The sequence below is a fragment of the Sceloporus undulatus genome, chromosome 1 (genome assembly GCF_019175285.1).
Source record: "Sceloporus undulatus isolate JIND9_A2432 ecotype Alabama chromosome 1, SceUnd_v1.1, whole genome shotgun sequence".
NCBI classification, from domain to species: Eukaryota; Metazoa; Chordata; class Lepidosauria; order Squamata; family Phrynosomatidae; genus Sceloporus; species Sceloporus undulatus.
This window is the reverse complement of record NC_056522.1, coordinates 307,272,216-307,285,116: the sequence shown is the minus strand read 5'-3', so window position 1 is coordinate 307,285,116 and position 12,901 is coordinate 307,272,216. Positions and strand designations below refer to the sequence as shown.

The 12,901-nt window shown below is 38.9% G+C and overlaps 1 protein-coding gene across 2 annotated transcripts in view; it reads right to left on the bottom strand.

Moving 5' to 3' along the window:
- Window positions 1–2,255: 2,255 nt before the first annotated feature.
- CRY2 (cryptochrome circadian regulator 2) overlaps window positions 2,256–12,901 on the bottom strand; it is a 41,120-nt gene continuing 30,474 nt past the window's right edge. Inside the window, exons 7-12 of one of the 2 annotated variants that reach the window (XM_042443723.1) lie at window positions 12,262–12,573; window positions 10,837–10,988; window positions 10,198–10,400; window positions 8,311–8,400; window positions 7,326–7,465; window positions 2,256–4,427 (exon numbers count right to left, since the gene is read on the bottom strand). In XM_042443723.1, coding sequence (XP_042299657.1) covers window positions 7,335–7,465; window positions 8,311–8,400; window positions 10,198–10,400; window positions 10,837–10,988; window positions 12,262–12,573 — 888 coding nt within the window. In that variant the 3' untranslated portion in view covers window positions 2,256–4,427; window positions 7,326–7,334. The remainder of the gene's footprint in view (window positions 4,428–7,325; window positions 7,466–8,310; window positions 8,401–10,197; window positions 10,401–10,836; window positions 10,989–12,261; window positions 12,574–12,901) is intronic. The other variant, XM_042443731.1, reaches the window with a different exon arrangement.

Below are 12,901 nucleotides of genomic sequence, written 5' to 3'. Positions count from 1 at the left end.
AGCTCTGGTGCCACAATAAACTACAAGTCTCAGGATTCCCTAGCATTGAACCAGGGCAGGTAAAGCAACCTCAAACTGCATTATTTCTGCAGTTTGTTTTGAACCATAGTTTCTTAGAACCGTTTTGTAAAATGAAATCAATTCAGAGCTTTATTTTTTTCTGTGTATTTTGATGAAGCATTGGTTTTCTGCTGTGCTGTTTCATGACCAGAGAGGGTTTGAAATGTTATTTCAATATTTAGTGTGCAAGAAATATTTAATGAATGCTTTATCTTGTAACGGATGCTTCTGGTCTTCTTGTGCAGCACGTGGTTTATGAATACATGCTCTTAAATTACTTGCTTACAGATAAAGCAAAACCCATTCTGAAAGAAATATACAAAAAAAAAAATATTAATCACCATCCCAAATCTGTACCTTGCAGCTATGGCTCTGACAGATATTCTATATTAGAGACACTGGAACACAGGATTAAATGTTCATTCGGTGTAGATCAACACTGCTGATCTAACTTATTTTGTGGTAAAAGATTAGTTGACATTGGTAGTAATAACTGTAATTATGTGGTGCTTTTTCCTTCATTTTTCTAACTTTGACCAAGTGACTGATAAATATTTTGGCCCCATATCTGATTAGGAACTTTGATTATTATTTACAGCTTGAATAATGACTTTCATATAGACATCATTCATTGTAAATGCTAGTCCACAGCCTCCTCAAGGTAAATGGCAAAATCCTATTGCTGAGATACATTTGAATAGCTCCCAGAATTTCCTTTGAGAACTAGTATTAACAGTAGTCATTATACAACCTTTGGTCAGCAAGAAAGTGGGATGCATACCACAAAGTGAATGCTTGTGACATGATTTAAATATTTAAATCTCAATAGGAGGATGAAAAAACTCTATTCAACAGTGTAGAGTTAAACCTATGAATCATATGGAAAAAATATAAATAGACAAGGGTATAGAGAGTTCAGTTACTTATAGAATAAAATGTTTTAGTCTAGTCTCTGGAGCAGCAGAAAACAAGCTTGCTCCCTCCTCAATATGACATCCCTTCAAGTATTTAAATAGAGCTATCATATCACCTCTTAACCTTCTCTTCTCCAGGCTAAACATCCCCAGCTCCCTGAGTCGTTCCTCATAGGGCAAGGTTTCCAGACCTTTCACCATTTTAGTTGCCCTCCTTTGGACACGCTCCAGTTTCTCAATGTCCTTTTTGAATTGTGGCGCCCAGAACTGGACACAATATTCCAGGTGACACAAACTGCTTAATTCTGGAATGTCTTTTAAAACATTTTCAACTTCTTGCTTGCAATACCTTTCCATGGCGGTGGGATTGCATGCTGTGGTGAGGCAAAAAGCTATACTGATGGAGTACTGCTGCCTGCAGTGTCTTCCATGTTAGCCATACTTTTGCTGAAGAACTAGACTAAATGTGCCAAACAGCTACTAGGCGGCAGCAGCAGCAGCAGCGGTGTGTGTGTGTGTGTGTGACTGGTGGAGGATCTCTCACAGACAATGGCAGTGGCACCATAGGTAACTTTAAAGATGCTATTACTGTGCAAAAGAAGTTGGTGGTAAATCACTTGTTTATGCTTTTTACATTGAAAACTTGATGATAAAATAATTTAATCTGTGCAACAAGAATGGCTCATTGTAAATGGAAGAAGATTCTTGGAATGCCTATACTGTACATTTCTTGAGTAGTACAACAAAGCCTAAGAAATTGTAACTGAAACAACTGCATTATATTACAGATAATAAGCTTTCAAGGAAGGGATGTGGCATTCATACTCTGTAAAGAATCAAACAAATAATAATAATAATAATAATAATAATAATAATAATAATAATGGTCTTGCATAAACAGTATAACTGTTCTAGTGAGGTTTTCCACTGGTGAGTTTTGTTCCAGGCATACTGCTGGAGCCCTTTAACATTCTATGGTTTTGGTCAGACTCTCCCCCCCCCCCCTCCATTTTGTTTGTTTTTTAACTTGATTTGTTTTCCATTGTTTAGAACCAAAGCCTGCAATTTTGAATGGAATATAACCAGCACATCATGGGGTGCTCCATGTGGCCAGTATTTTTTTTTTAAGTTGAAAGACAGCTGTACATTATGCTAGAGCTGTGTATTCAATTCCCAAACCTATTTTCTGATTAACCACAGTCTTTTCTACTACTGAATACAAAACAATGATACCGAACTTACTAGATTCATTATCAATAAAAATTAACAAGACAATAGACAGAGGATTAAAGACGTTTATAAAAACAAGTTAATAGTTACAACACAACTGTAAAAGCAGGAAAACATTTCAAAGAAGAGAAGTCACAGTCTGAATCTGTAGTGCAGAAAATGCATTTCTCTCCTACTCTGTGGTAGGGAACAGGGCCATTTCATCTTGAGTAGTTTAGAAGGACACAGGACATCAAATCACATAGGTTATACTTGGCTTGCCCCTAGGGAGAAACCAGAAATAAGGACACCAAAAAGAGGCCTGAAGAGTAGGTCTCTCCTAATTGAGAAATGTATCCAAGAATTTCAGTGGAGAAGTGTCCTGGATGAACTTTTCCACATGCCTCTTCAGTAGAATGTTGCTGTTTCCACAGCTCTTCAAGGCTTCAGGTATCACCAGGTTTGTTCTTCACCTTCACCTTTTGAATGTTTAGCTGGTCCAATGTCTAGTCTCCAGTTTTAATAGACCCAGTAACATAAGGAAGCAGGCTATTAAGGTATTTCATAGCTATGCTGGCTGCTAGCATTACTTCATCTGTGATACATTACTTGGAATCTAACTGCTAAAAGGATCGAAGTCCCTTATACAGGACAGCTCATTTCACTGCATGGTGTCAGCTACATGAAACAAATCTCAAGGCCACAAGCATGTTATTTCCCACTGTTCTGGAAGGGGGGGGGGTCTAGTAACCCTGCAAGGTTACAATGAAAACAAATACTGTAAAGGGAAAGTGATCAATAACCTGAAGGAACTATGATGCTGTCTAGTTAGAATTCAAATCAGGTAATTGCAAGGCATGCAGTGCATGATACAAGACCTAGGAAGTAATTAAAAAAAAAAACAAAAACAAAGAAAGAACAACACAAATGCACAGCAATCTACAGCTGGGAAGAGGGACTAACCACACCAGAAGGGAGCTGAGTGAATAATCTGCAAAGGAGAGGTCTTTTAGTTTCACTTAGTCCCAGCAATGCATTAACTCTACAAAAGGTCACCACAGGAAACTTGTTCAATCTATGTCAAAAAATGTCTTACAATAAAAAGGATAAAGTCCAAATTGGAAAAGTCTTCCAAAACGAAGTACAGCTCCTAAATTTTATATGAAGACATAGGCAGGAGTGTGTTATGGTCTGTGCATTTTTTAAAAATCCACTCCAAAAATCCAGAGGGTTTTTTTGTGTGTGTGCAAGAAATGCAGTTTTGTGAACTATATAAAGTATGCAAGTAAAACGTGTGTGATCACTCACATTGCATATCTTATTCAATTTCCACAAGTCAAGGGTAGAGACAAGAAGCTATTTAGGGCACTGAATTTTGATTATACAAAATTCAGTTCTCATTTGGCTCACCTATTAAGCATGTACTTGTCTCTATTTCCCCCAATTTGCTTTTTTTTGGGGGGGGGGGGATGTAAGATGGTTTTTTGTTTTAAAAGGAAGCGACATTCTGTGACCAGGACTACATTCTGTTTTCCTGTGGAACTGCAACACATAGCCCTTCCTATAGGAAAATGATGTCCAGAAAGTGTCTTTTCACATCATCTGAAAATTTAATAATCTATGCAACAAGAATTCTATGCAGTGGAAGAGCTGTACTGGTCTTTTAGGTCTAACACACTGTTACTGACATTCCCACCATCCAAATGCCACTGTTAGTGCTATACATCAAATTGGTCATTGCTGTTACTATATTGTCCCTTTATATACATCAACACATGCTACGCTTAGGCTAACCACACATTTTTATTGATAACCATCCGATGCATTATGCTCTTGCATTTTGCTCAAATGTCAAGAGACTGTGTTCTGGAGTGTTTAATAGTTGCAGCTCCTGGAGCTATGGTGAGAAAGCACCATGAAGTATTTTGCATGGTAAACGGAGCACATCTGAGGTAACTGGAATTCAAAGTATTATCCCAAGTCTTTTGTGAGCTGATTCCAACTGTCTCTCAGGAGAGCCAGAGATTTCTTTTCCAACACTTTCTCCTTATTAATAAACCTTGCTCACTGCATCCTGCACAGGAGTTTAAGAGTTGTGGTATTGCAGCTGTGTTAAACATCCACACACTTAAGAGATATAATGTAGTTAGTCAATGTTCTAATCCTTCTGGCAGAAATTCTTCTCAACCACTGTAGCAGCCATTCCAAAATATATTTCTTGCCTTGTTAATTTCCCATTTCAATCTGTAAAGAAATGAAAGAATGCAGACATTAATGTTTTCACCCTTACAGAAAGTGGGGCGATTTACTCCAGAAGCACAAACTGAAGGGCAAAACAGACAGGCACAATATGCCGGCTTGGGGGCGGTGTGGGGGCATGGCATTTAGATGACACACACCCCAATGCTGCCCCCAATCCGGCATCACATTGCCCGCCTGACCAGATAGCGGGCAGCGTTCCTGTGGCACAGCAACCAGACACTGCATGCCACAGGCACGCAGAAGAGCCATGGTGGCGGCAAAAAGAGCACCTATTTCGGCTGGGAAAATGCCACATGGCCCTGAAGGGATGGCTTCAAGGCCATCTGTTTTGGCCCTGACTTCCAGTGAAATGGTGCTTCCTAGTCCTTATTCAGAAAGACTGGAATAATTGTCAGATCCACTTTTAACTCTCACAAGCAGCATGTATCAATATCGTTGACCTTAGCTCAAGCATGCCTCACTTGTATCTACCAACCCACCAGCTGATGATCAATGAAATACTGTAATGCTAACAACAGTCTGTATTTGTGAAGTGTCTGAAGCACTAGCTTTAAAAGAACTAACTCGGCTGCCAACTTGCTATCAGAATAAAGCAAGGCAGTTAAGAAGCAAGGAGAAGCACAGGCTAGAAATTAAGAGAGTAGAAGAAGGGTGCTTTAAGATGTCATACAGAACTTTGCAAGGAAGAAGGCAGTAACAGTTGGTGAGTTTCAAAATCTATTTAGCCAAAAGGAATGTACTAACAGAGTGGATATTAGGAGAAAGAAAGGAAAGAAATAGAGGGAGGAGACACTGGAATAAGCCCCATTGTGCACATTTTGAAAACTAAGAGTAACAAACTGAATCAAGTCATAAAGAATTATGCCAACAAATATAGTGTGATGAAACAAAACATGTGGACAAAACAAGACTCAGAAAAAAAAATCCAAATGAACATCAAAAGAGACAGAATAAAGAGAAAGAGGCAAACAGGAATGACAATTACAGCAGTCAAACAGGGAAAAACCCAAATGTATTTGCAAGAAGTCTCCCAAAACGGCCATTTTAACAAGTTGGCAACAAAGTGTATCAGCCCAAAGGAAAAGGAAGGAGTATACAATCTGAAGAAATCCAATTCTGTACCTAGAAACTAAAAGAAAAGGTGAAAAAGGTACAGATAAAAGAGGTTGACAGACAACATCAGCTTTAGATAAGGTAACTGACAGGTTATCAAGTCAGAAGAACAAGACATAATGAAAACAGATCAGTAGCAGAGGTGTAGAATTGCAAGTCAATGAACAAAAGGGATCATGAATGTTAAAGAGAAAAAGCAATACGGTTAAGATGGAGACAAAGACAATCCAAGCTGAAGAACTCTAGTTCTAAATGGGAAAGGAGGAAAACAATTACTAATAAAAACACAAAAAGAACATTGAAAAGGAATACAGGGAATAACAGAATGACGCTGGTCCTGATTAGCTTCCTCCTCTGGCAGCAGTGGTCGGCTGGCCAGATATTGGTTTTAATGTAATTTTTTAAAGTTTATTGTGGTTATTTTTACTGTTTTTATTGTATTGTACTGGTTTTATGTTGTACACCGCCCTGATCACGGGAAGGGCGGTATAAAAATAAAATTTTTATTATTATTATTATTTATTATTATTATAAATGACTTCTAAGTATGAAGGAAAGTCAAAGAATTAGGTGGACAGAGTGTTTGACTTGGATCAAGGAGACCTGGATTCAAATGTCCACTAAGTCATAAGCTTCAAAAATGGCTTTATTCATGTCACTGATTCTCTATCAGCCTACTTCACAGGGTTACTGTGGAGCTTTAAAATAGAGGGTTTTAAGAGTCTGAGTGCTTAGGACAGCTAGAAAGGGTCGGATTTCACTTGGAGGTAAGAGTGAGAGATGTGTTTTAAATGTATTAATAATTAATTCATGTTATATTCAAATCTGGTAATAATGTATTATTTTTGTATCATACACTTTTGGCATCCAGGAATGCTATGTACTGTATTAGAAAACCTGTGTTCAGACATGGTGTCTGAGGAGGCAGCAGTTAAGAAGGAGTAATGTTGTCCAGTGGGGATAAAAGATGAATAATGTATGACATGGGAACCAAGATGGCACTTAGAAGGTCCCCAGAGCTGGTGGCCATGGTGGTGGAACAGAAGGTGGTCTTTACATTGGCAGCAGAGAAAACCCTCACATTTGGTGGTCGTGGATGAGATCAGTGGAAATCTTCATATTTGGTGGCAGCAGAGGTAGAACTCAAACCTCCCCCCACCTGCAATATTGGGTCTTAGAAAACTGAATTGGCAGGGGTGCTTCAGCTAGGGCATTTTTGTTTGTATGTGTCTTCAAGTCGCTTGCCAGCTTAGGGAGACTATATGAATTTCACAGGGTTTTACTGGCAAGGTATTCTCAGAGGTGGTTTTGCCAGTTCCTTCCTCTGAAATATAGCCTATATTATGTAGTCTTCACAGGTGGTCTCCCAGCCAAATACAAACCAGAGCTGACCCTGTCTAGCTTCCAAGATCAGAGGGGATCTGGTGCCTTTAGAATATTTAGGCAGGTCAGCTAGGCCTAGTCACCATTTTAATTTCTCAGAATGCTCCAAAAGAATAGTACATGCTCCATCAAAATGGAGGTTAGTGTTACTACATGGAGCAGGCCAGAATGAAAGATTTCAAGGGTAGTCCAGAGTGGATGATAAGTGTTGGGCATGCTGGGTTGTTGGAATCATGAGAACTGTCCCAGGACTCCAAGCACAGGATTCCTGTTTTCATCCTTCAGCTGTAACGATGAAGAAATGGTATTCTTGGAAGAGAAATCTAAGTAACTTAATTGGTTAATCATGTGGATTTTAATTCCAAGCCTATGCTAAATACTTACATGAACAATTTATTGCCGTGGATTCACTGGAATTTGTGGAGCCATCACCTTTGCTCGTTTGTACAACTCTTCATTATGTTCCTCTATAACATCGTGCTTCCGTTTTGGAGACGTCTGGCCACAATGAGTCTGCCTCAATGCTACAAAAAGGTTTTAAAAATACTATAACTTTAAAGTTCCTCTAGAGCAGAGGTGGGCAACTCCATAGTAACAAGGGGCCAATTCTCCCCACCCAAATTTAATGCAGGATGAATCCCCCAGTATGCCAAAATACCTCCATTTTAATTCGGAGTGCCTCTTAAAGTAGCAAATGGACTTTTTGTCACCATTTTGAGAGGCACTCTGAGAAAAAAAGAGGTGGTTGGGGGCTTGTGTGTGTGTGTTTCCACATTTATTTATTTTTTGGTGCACTGGGAGAGCTGTCTGTCAATCTTCTGAGTGAAACCCACTGTAAAATACTGCCATTTTTAAAAGAAAACTGTGGCAGGTTGGTTGTGGTTTCAGGAAGCTTTGTGGGACTGGCAGTAGCTTCAATGAGCAGCAAAAGTATAAAGATTTTGCAATACAGAAAGATGCAGATACCAATTGAATAGGAAAATGCATTAAAAATGAGGAATTATACGCATTTCCCTTATGGTTTTACTTCAGATTTTAGCATTAAACGGCAATACTGATCTTTTCTCTTTTAAATCTTGGCAACCATTTCAAATATGTATCAGTTAATTCCAGCTTCTCTCTTTAAATATATTCTTATGCCATGTGGAGCAGTAGTGTGTACAGCAGAGCACAGAAACTATTTGCTGCCCCACATGAGATGACAGAACCTCTGGAGAATGAGGCACCACTGAAGTCTGAAGCAACACTATCAGAAAAGAGTTAAAACTAGATTCTACCATCTCCATATCTTGCAGAAACTAAACTTACTTGTTTGGCTCTCAAAACACCATTGAAAGGATCACATAATTTAAAGAAAACACCAGCTTACTTGTATTGGTGCAGCTTCCCTGGCTCAAGGAAGGGTCTGTGACTGGGTTGCTGAGGTCTTCCATGCAGGAAGGGACAGAAGCCAATAAGCCTAAAGGGGAAAAAAACACCAAGGTAAGTGTTTGCATTTAGGAACTAGTATGTCTTTTCATTGTGAGTTAGTGTAGTGTAGTGGTTTGGGTACTGGACTAGGACTAGGACTCATGGAGACCAGGGTTCAACTCTCAGCTCAGACATAGAAATCCACTGGGTGACTTTGGACATGTCACACTTCCTCAGACTGAAGACGTATAGAAAATTCTATGATAGGATTGCTATAAGTTGGACCTGACTTGAAGGCATGTCAACAACAACAAATTGCTTTTCATTGCATCCTGAAACCCACTTGTTATAGCTTTTAATAACATAGATTTATCACTTGGTGCAATTCTAGCTAGGGCTCATGAATCCGACAGACAAAAAACAAACTTGCTGAACATGCTTCACTAGTATAATGCTATTTGAAGCAGTAATCTTAACCCAGTAACACATATTAATTTCATATATCAAAAGCTATCATTTCAGTATAATCATTCAACATTTTTTAAAAAGCTGTCAGACATCCAAACAACAATAGTTCAATTCAGCTTTCCATTAAGGTTCAGCTATGCAAGCATATACTTACAGCCAGAGGGCAGCTGTAAAAATTATAATATTGGGAAGTAATGGCAGAAAACAATAGTGTGAGAAACATGTTAAACTGGTTGAACACTGATCCAGTGAAGAACATGACCATCTTCTTTGGTACCTGGCATGTAATTCTGACCATATAACTGGCCATTTATGTTTTATACAAACGCTAGCAGTTTCAGAGAGAAATTATTTGCCCATTATACTTGCCACGCGCTATAATCTGGATTTATATTGTCAGAAAGATACGTCTGCTGTGCACCAAGTGACACAACTTGCTGTAATATCTTTAAAAATGCCTAGAATATTGTCTACCTATTATAGGTATACATTGTAACACTGATAAATAAAAAAAACCAGGAATGATCTTTTGTTTATCCTGGAAGGATTTTTATTTGGTATTTTTTCTGGATTTTAAAGTTATTTTTACAAGGTTTATTTATCACTCTTCTATACGTTTACTTTCCTGATAAATCTACAGACTAAGACACTGCATCAGATTCACAGCCATAATGCCATGGTTACAACTCCTTCTCTCAACCTGATCCCCTAAACCCAATTTAAAATCCAGCCAGCAGCACCAAGGGAGAGAATTCTGTGGGTTCTGGAAAGCAAGAAATTGAAGGATGATGCACCCAGCCCTCTCCTGACAGTGAGGTGTAATATGAGCAGCAGAAGCAGGTAGCCCTGTGGGGTCCTGTTGGAACTTGTCAACATGTTGTAGCCTACTGGCAGGAGAGCCTCAACACATCATACTTCAGTACCCCTGTTCACTGATGCAGCTGGCTGGATTTTAAGATGGGATTTGGGGGCTTTTGCAATTGTAGCAATAGTACCATAATCATAAATGTGAATAAAACCAGTTACAAGGTTATAAGTTTAACTTACAACATCATAACTGAATAACAGGATGCCTTCCAAAGTGAGATGATCCATAGCAATAAATGATTACGGTTCTGACCATATCCTAACTACCACAATCAATGTATGCTACACATGAGAAATCCCTAGCAGACCGTAAGTGCTGTTCAGTTACAGTTTTACTTCCACTTTCCTTTGCCCTTACAACCACTACACCAAGCAGTACATGGGCCTGCAAGAAGCACTGATGCTTCCTGTGGGTAAGTAACTATTTCTATCTTATACAAACTGAATGGCATAAGAATATGTTATCGTCTATAGCACAAATCAAAAGTATTATGTAGGTGCAAGTACTTACAAAGGCCTCTGTAATGCGATAGTTGCTGGTAGATCTGCTTCATGCGCTCAATATTCAGTCGGCTGGTCTCTGCATGGTTCACCATGGGTTTAGGATAGTCTACCCCAATGACACATTTTGCTGCCTTCTGCACTGATTCAGGAGCATTCCAGGGCTCATAGATATAGCGTGAGGGAAACCCTTTCAGCTTGGGTAGATATCGTCTGCAGTGCAAATTGAGAAACCCTTATTTAACACTGAAAATAAAGTATTTATCCTGTTTCTATTACATATAGAAATAGACCTGAATTCTTATTAAAATATTTTAACCTGTTCTTCAGACAGAACAGCTTATACAGGACAACACCTGCCCACAGATTTATAATTTAAAAACCACAACACAAAGGGAAAAAACAGTGAGGTGGTACGAATGGGGAAAAAATCCTCAGGCATTAATTATTAGGGTCAAAACCTAGCTCTTATAACAAGCAGCTGGACCAAAATCTTTTCCAGTAAAGGAGGAGCCAAAGGCAACTAGTCTCTTGTAAATAGTGAAGATGGAACAACTCTATTTCCACCACTTCCCTTCCTGATGGAACTGAAAAGCTTCAGTTGAGAGAACTGATAAGATTCAGTGACAGAATTAACCAATATGCTCACCGGACGTAGTCACCACTGGGATCTGTGCGCCGGCCAAAGCCAACAGGGCAATAGCAGTGGAAGAATTGTTGGAAGAAAGCACTGCATGAAAGCCACATCCAGCTGCCTGAATTCACACTGAAATCTGCATCCAGTAGCAGCTCATCAAATACCTATAACAAATAAAAGAAAGGGCACACAATGAGAAAAGTCCTTCAAGATAGATCTTAGTGGAAGATGTCAAAGATAATACTAAACTGTTCATGCATATTTTGATGAATAGGTCAGGAATATAATTTTAGATGGTAGTCTTTTTTTAAGAATTTTTTTTTTATTGTTTACAAAAGGTAAAACACAATTACATCACCATTCTACTTTAAAAACACAAACTAAAATACAGATTTACAAAACTGAGGTCTCATTCAAAATTCTAAACCAAAAGATGGCAGTCTTTTCACTTGAAGAGCAGAGTAAACATGTTTAAAACAGCAAATCTTATGGGTAAAGAATCAGTGACTCAGGACTTGGAGAATGATTTCTTACTAATTGCCCTCATGTTGATTTTGACTTATGGCAACCCTGTGAATGAGAGACCTCCAAGTCACCCTGTCATTAATAGCCCTGCTCAAGTCCTGCAGACTGAGGGTCATGGTTTCCTTGATTGAGTCTGTTCATCTAGAATGTGGTCTTCCTCTTTTCCTATTGCCTTCTACGTTACCAGGCATTGCTGTCTTCTCTAGTGAGACATGTATTCTCCAGATATATACAAGGAACAATAGACTCAGTTTAGTCATTTTGGCTTCTAAGGAGAATTCAAGCTTGTATATTTCTAGGACCTATTAATTTATCTTTTTGGCAGTCCACTGCATCTGTAGAACTCTCCTCCAGTACCATATTTCAAATGAATTAATTATCTTTCTTTCAGCTATCTTCACTGTCTAGCTTTCACAACCATAGGTAGAAACTGAACATACAAAGGTGTGGACAATCCTGTCTTTGGAATGCAATGATACATATTTGCACTTGAAAATTTTGTCTATCGTAACTGCCCTGCCAACTCCTAGTCTTCTTCTGGTTTCTCCTGGTCTGCTTCTGATTTCACCATTTTGATTTATGACTGAGCCAAGGTACAGAAAATCTAACAATTTCAATGTCTTCACTGTCTACTTTAAAGTTATGTAAATGATCTGTGGTTATTTTTTTTATCTTCCTTTTGTGTTTTCTTCCTTGGCTTTTCTCAATAACATTTCCAAGTCTGCGTAGACTAAAGAATGATATAGATATGCTATACGATCCAATAACATACAGGTTTATAGAATAACAACTACAGTTAGAAATAGTAGTCCCTCACCCTATATATCTGAAGTTGCTCACTTGCTGCCATGTTCACTCCTAAGTCTCCCTGTTCTCAACATACACTTTCTGCCTCCACCTGCCATGACTCACCCTCACGCCAGACTCCCAGCTGATCCACAGGTCACCTCTGGTCAGAAAGCAGGCCACAGCATGCCGTGCCAGGTGATGAATCCAGCCTTCCTGTCTCAGTTGTGTCATGATAGCATCAATCCAAGGGAAGCCTGTTTTTCCCTCTGCCCACTTTGCCAAAGCTTCAGGATTCCTGTCCCATGGGATCTGAATGCAGATTGGGTTCCCTTCCATGCGATCAAATTTGGGATTGTTTGTGGCAGCCGTATAAAAAAATTCTCTCCAGAGCAACTGGCCATAGAGGGAGAGTGGTGGAGTGCTATTCCGCTTCACCTAGAGATGATGAAAAAAATCACAAGTTGCATAAGAATAAGTAAGACTGTGTGGAAACTCTTTTGCATATAAGTAGATGAATTCTGCAACCTGAACAGAGGCTACAATCACAACTGCCTCTTTACAAAACTTTTAAATGAACTTGATAATCTCTGCAGGAGACATTTATTCAGAGATCAAGACAGCAGGTATTGTTCAGAACAGTACAGTTATTCTCAAGTAGCCTTTTACCAAAAACAATCATCTGGAGTTAGAATATTTGCTTTAAGTTTTCATTGTATATGCAGTCCACAGAAAGCAACTCAGGTAAAACGGGCTGCACTCTGAG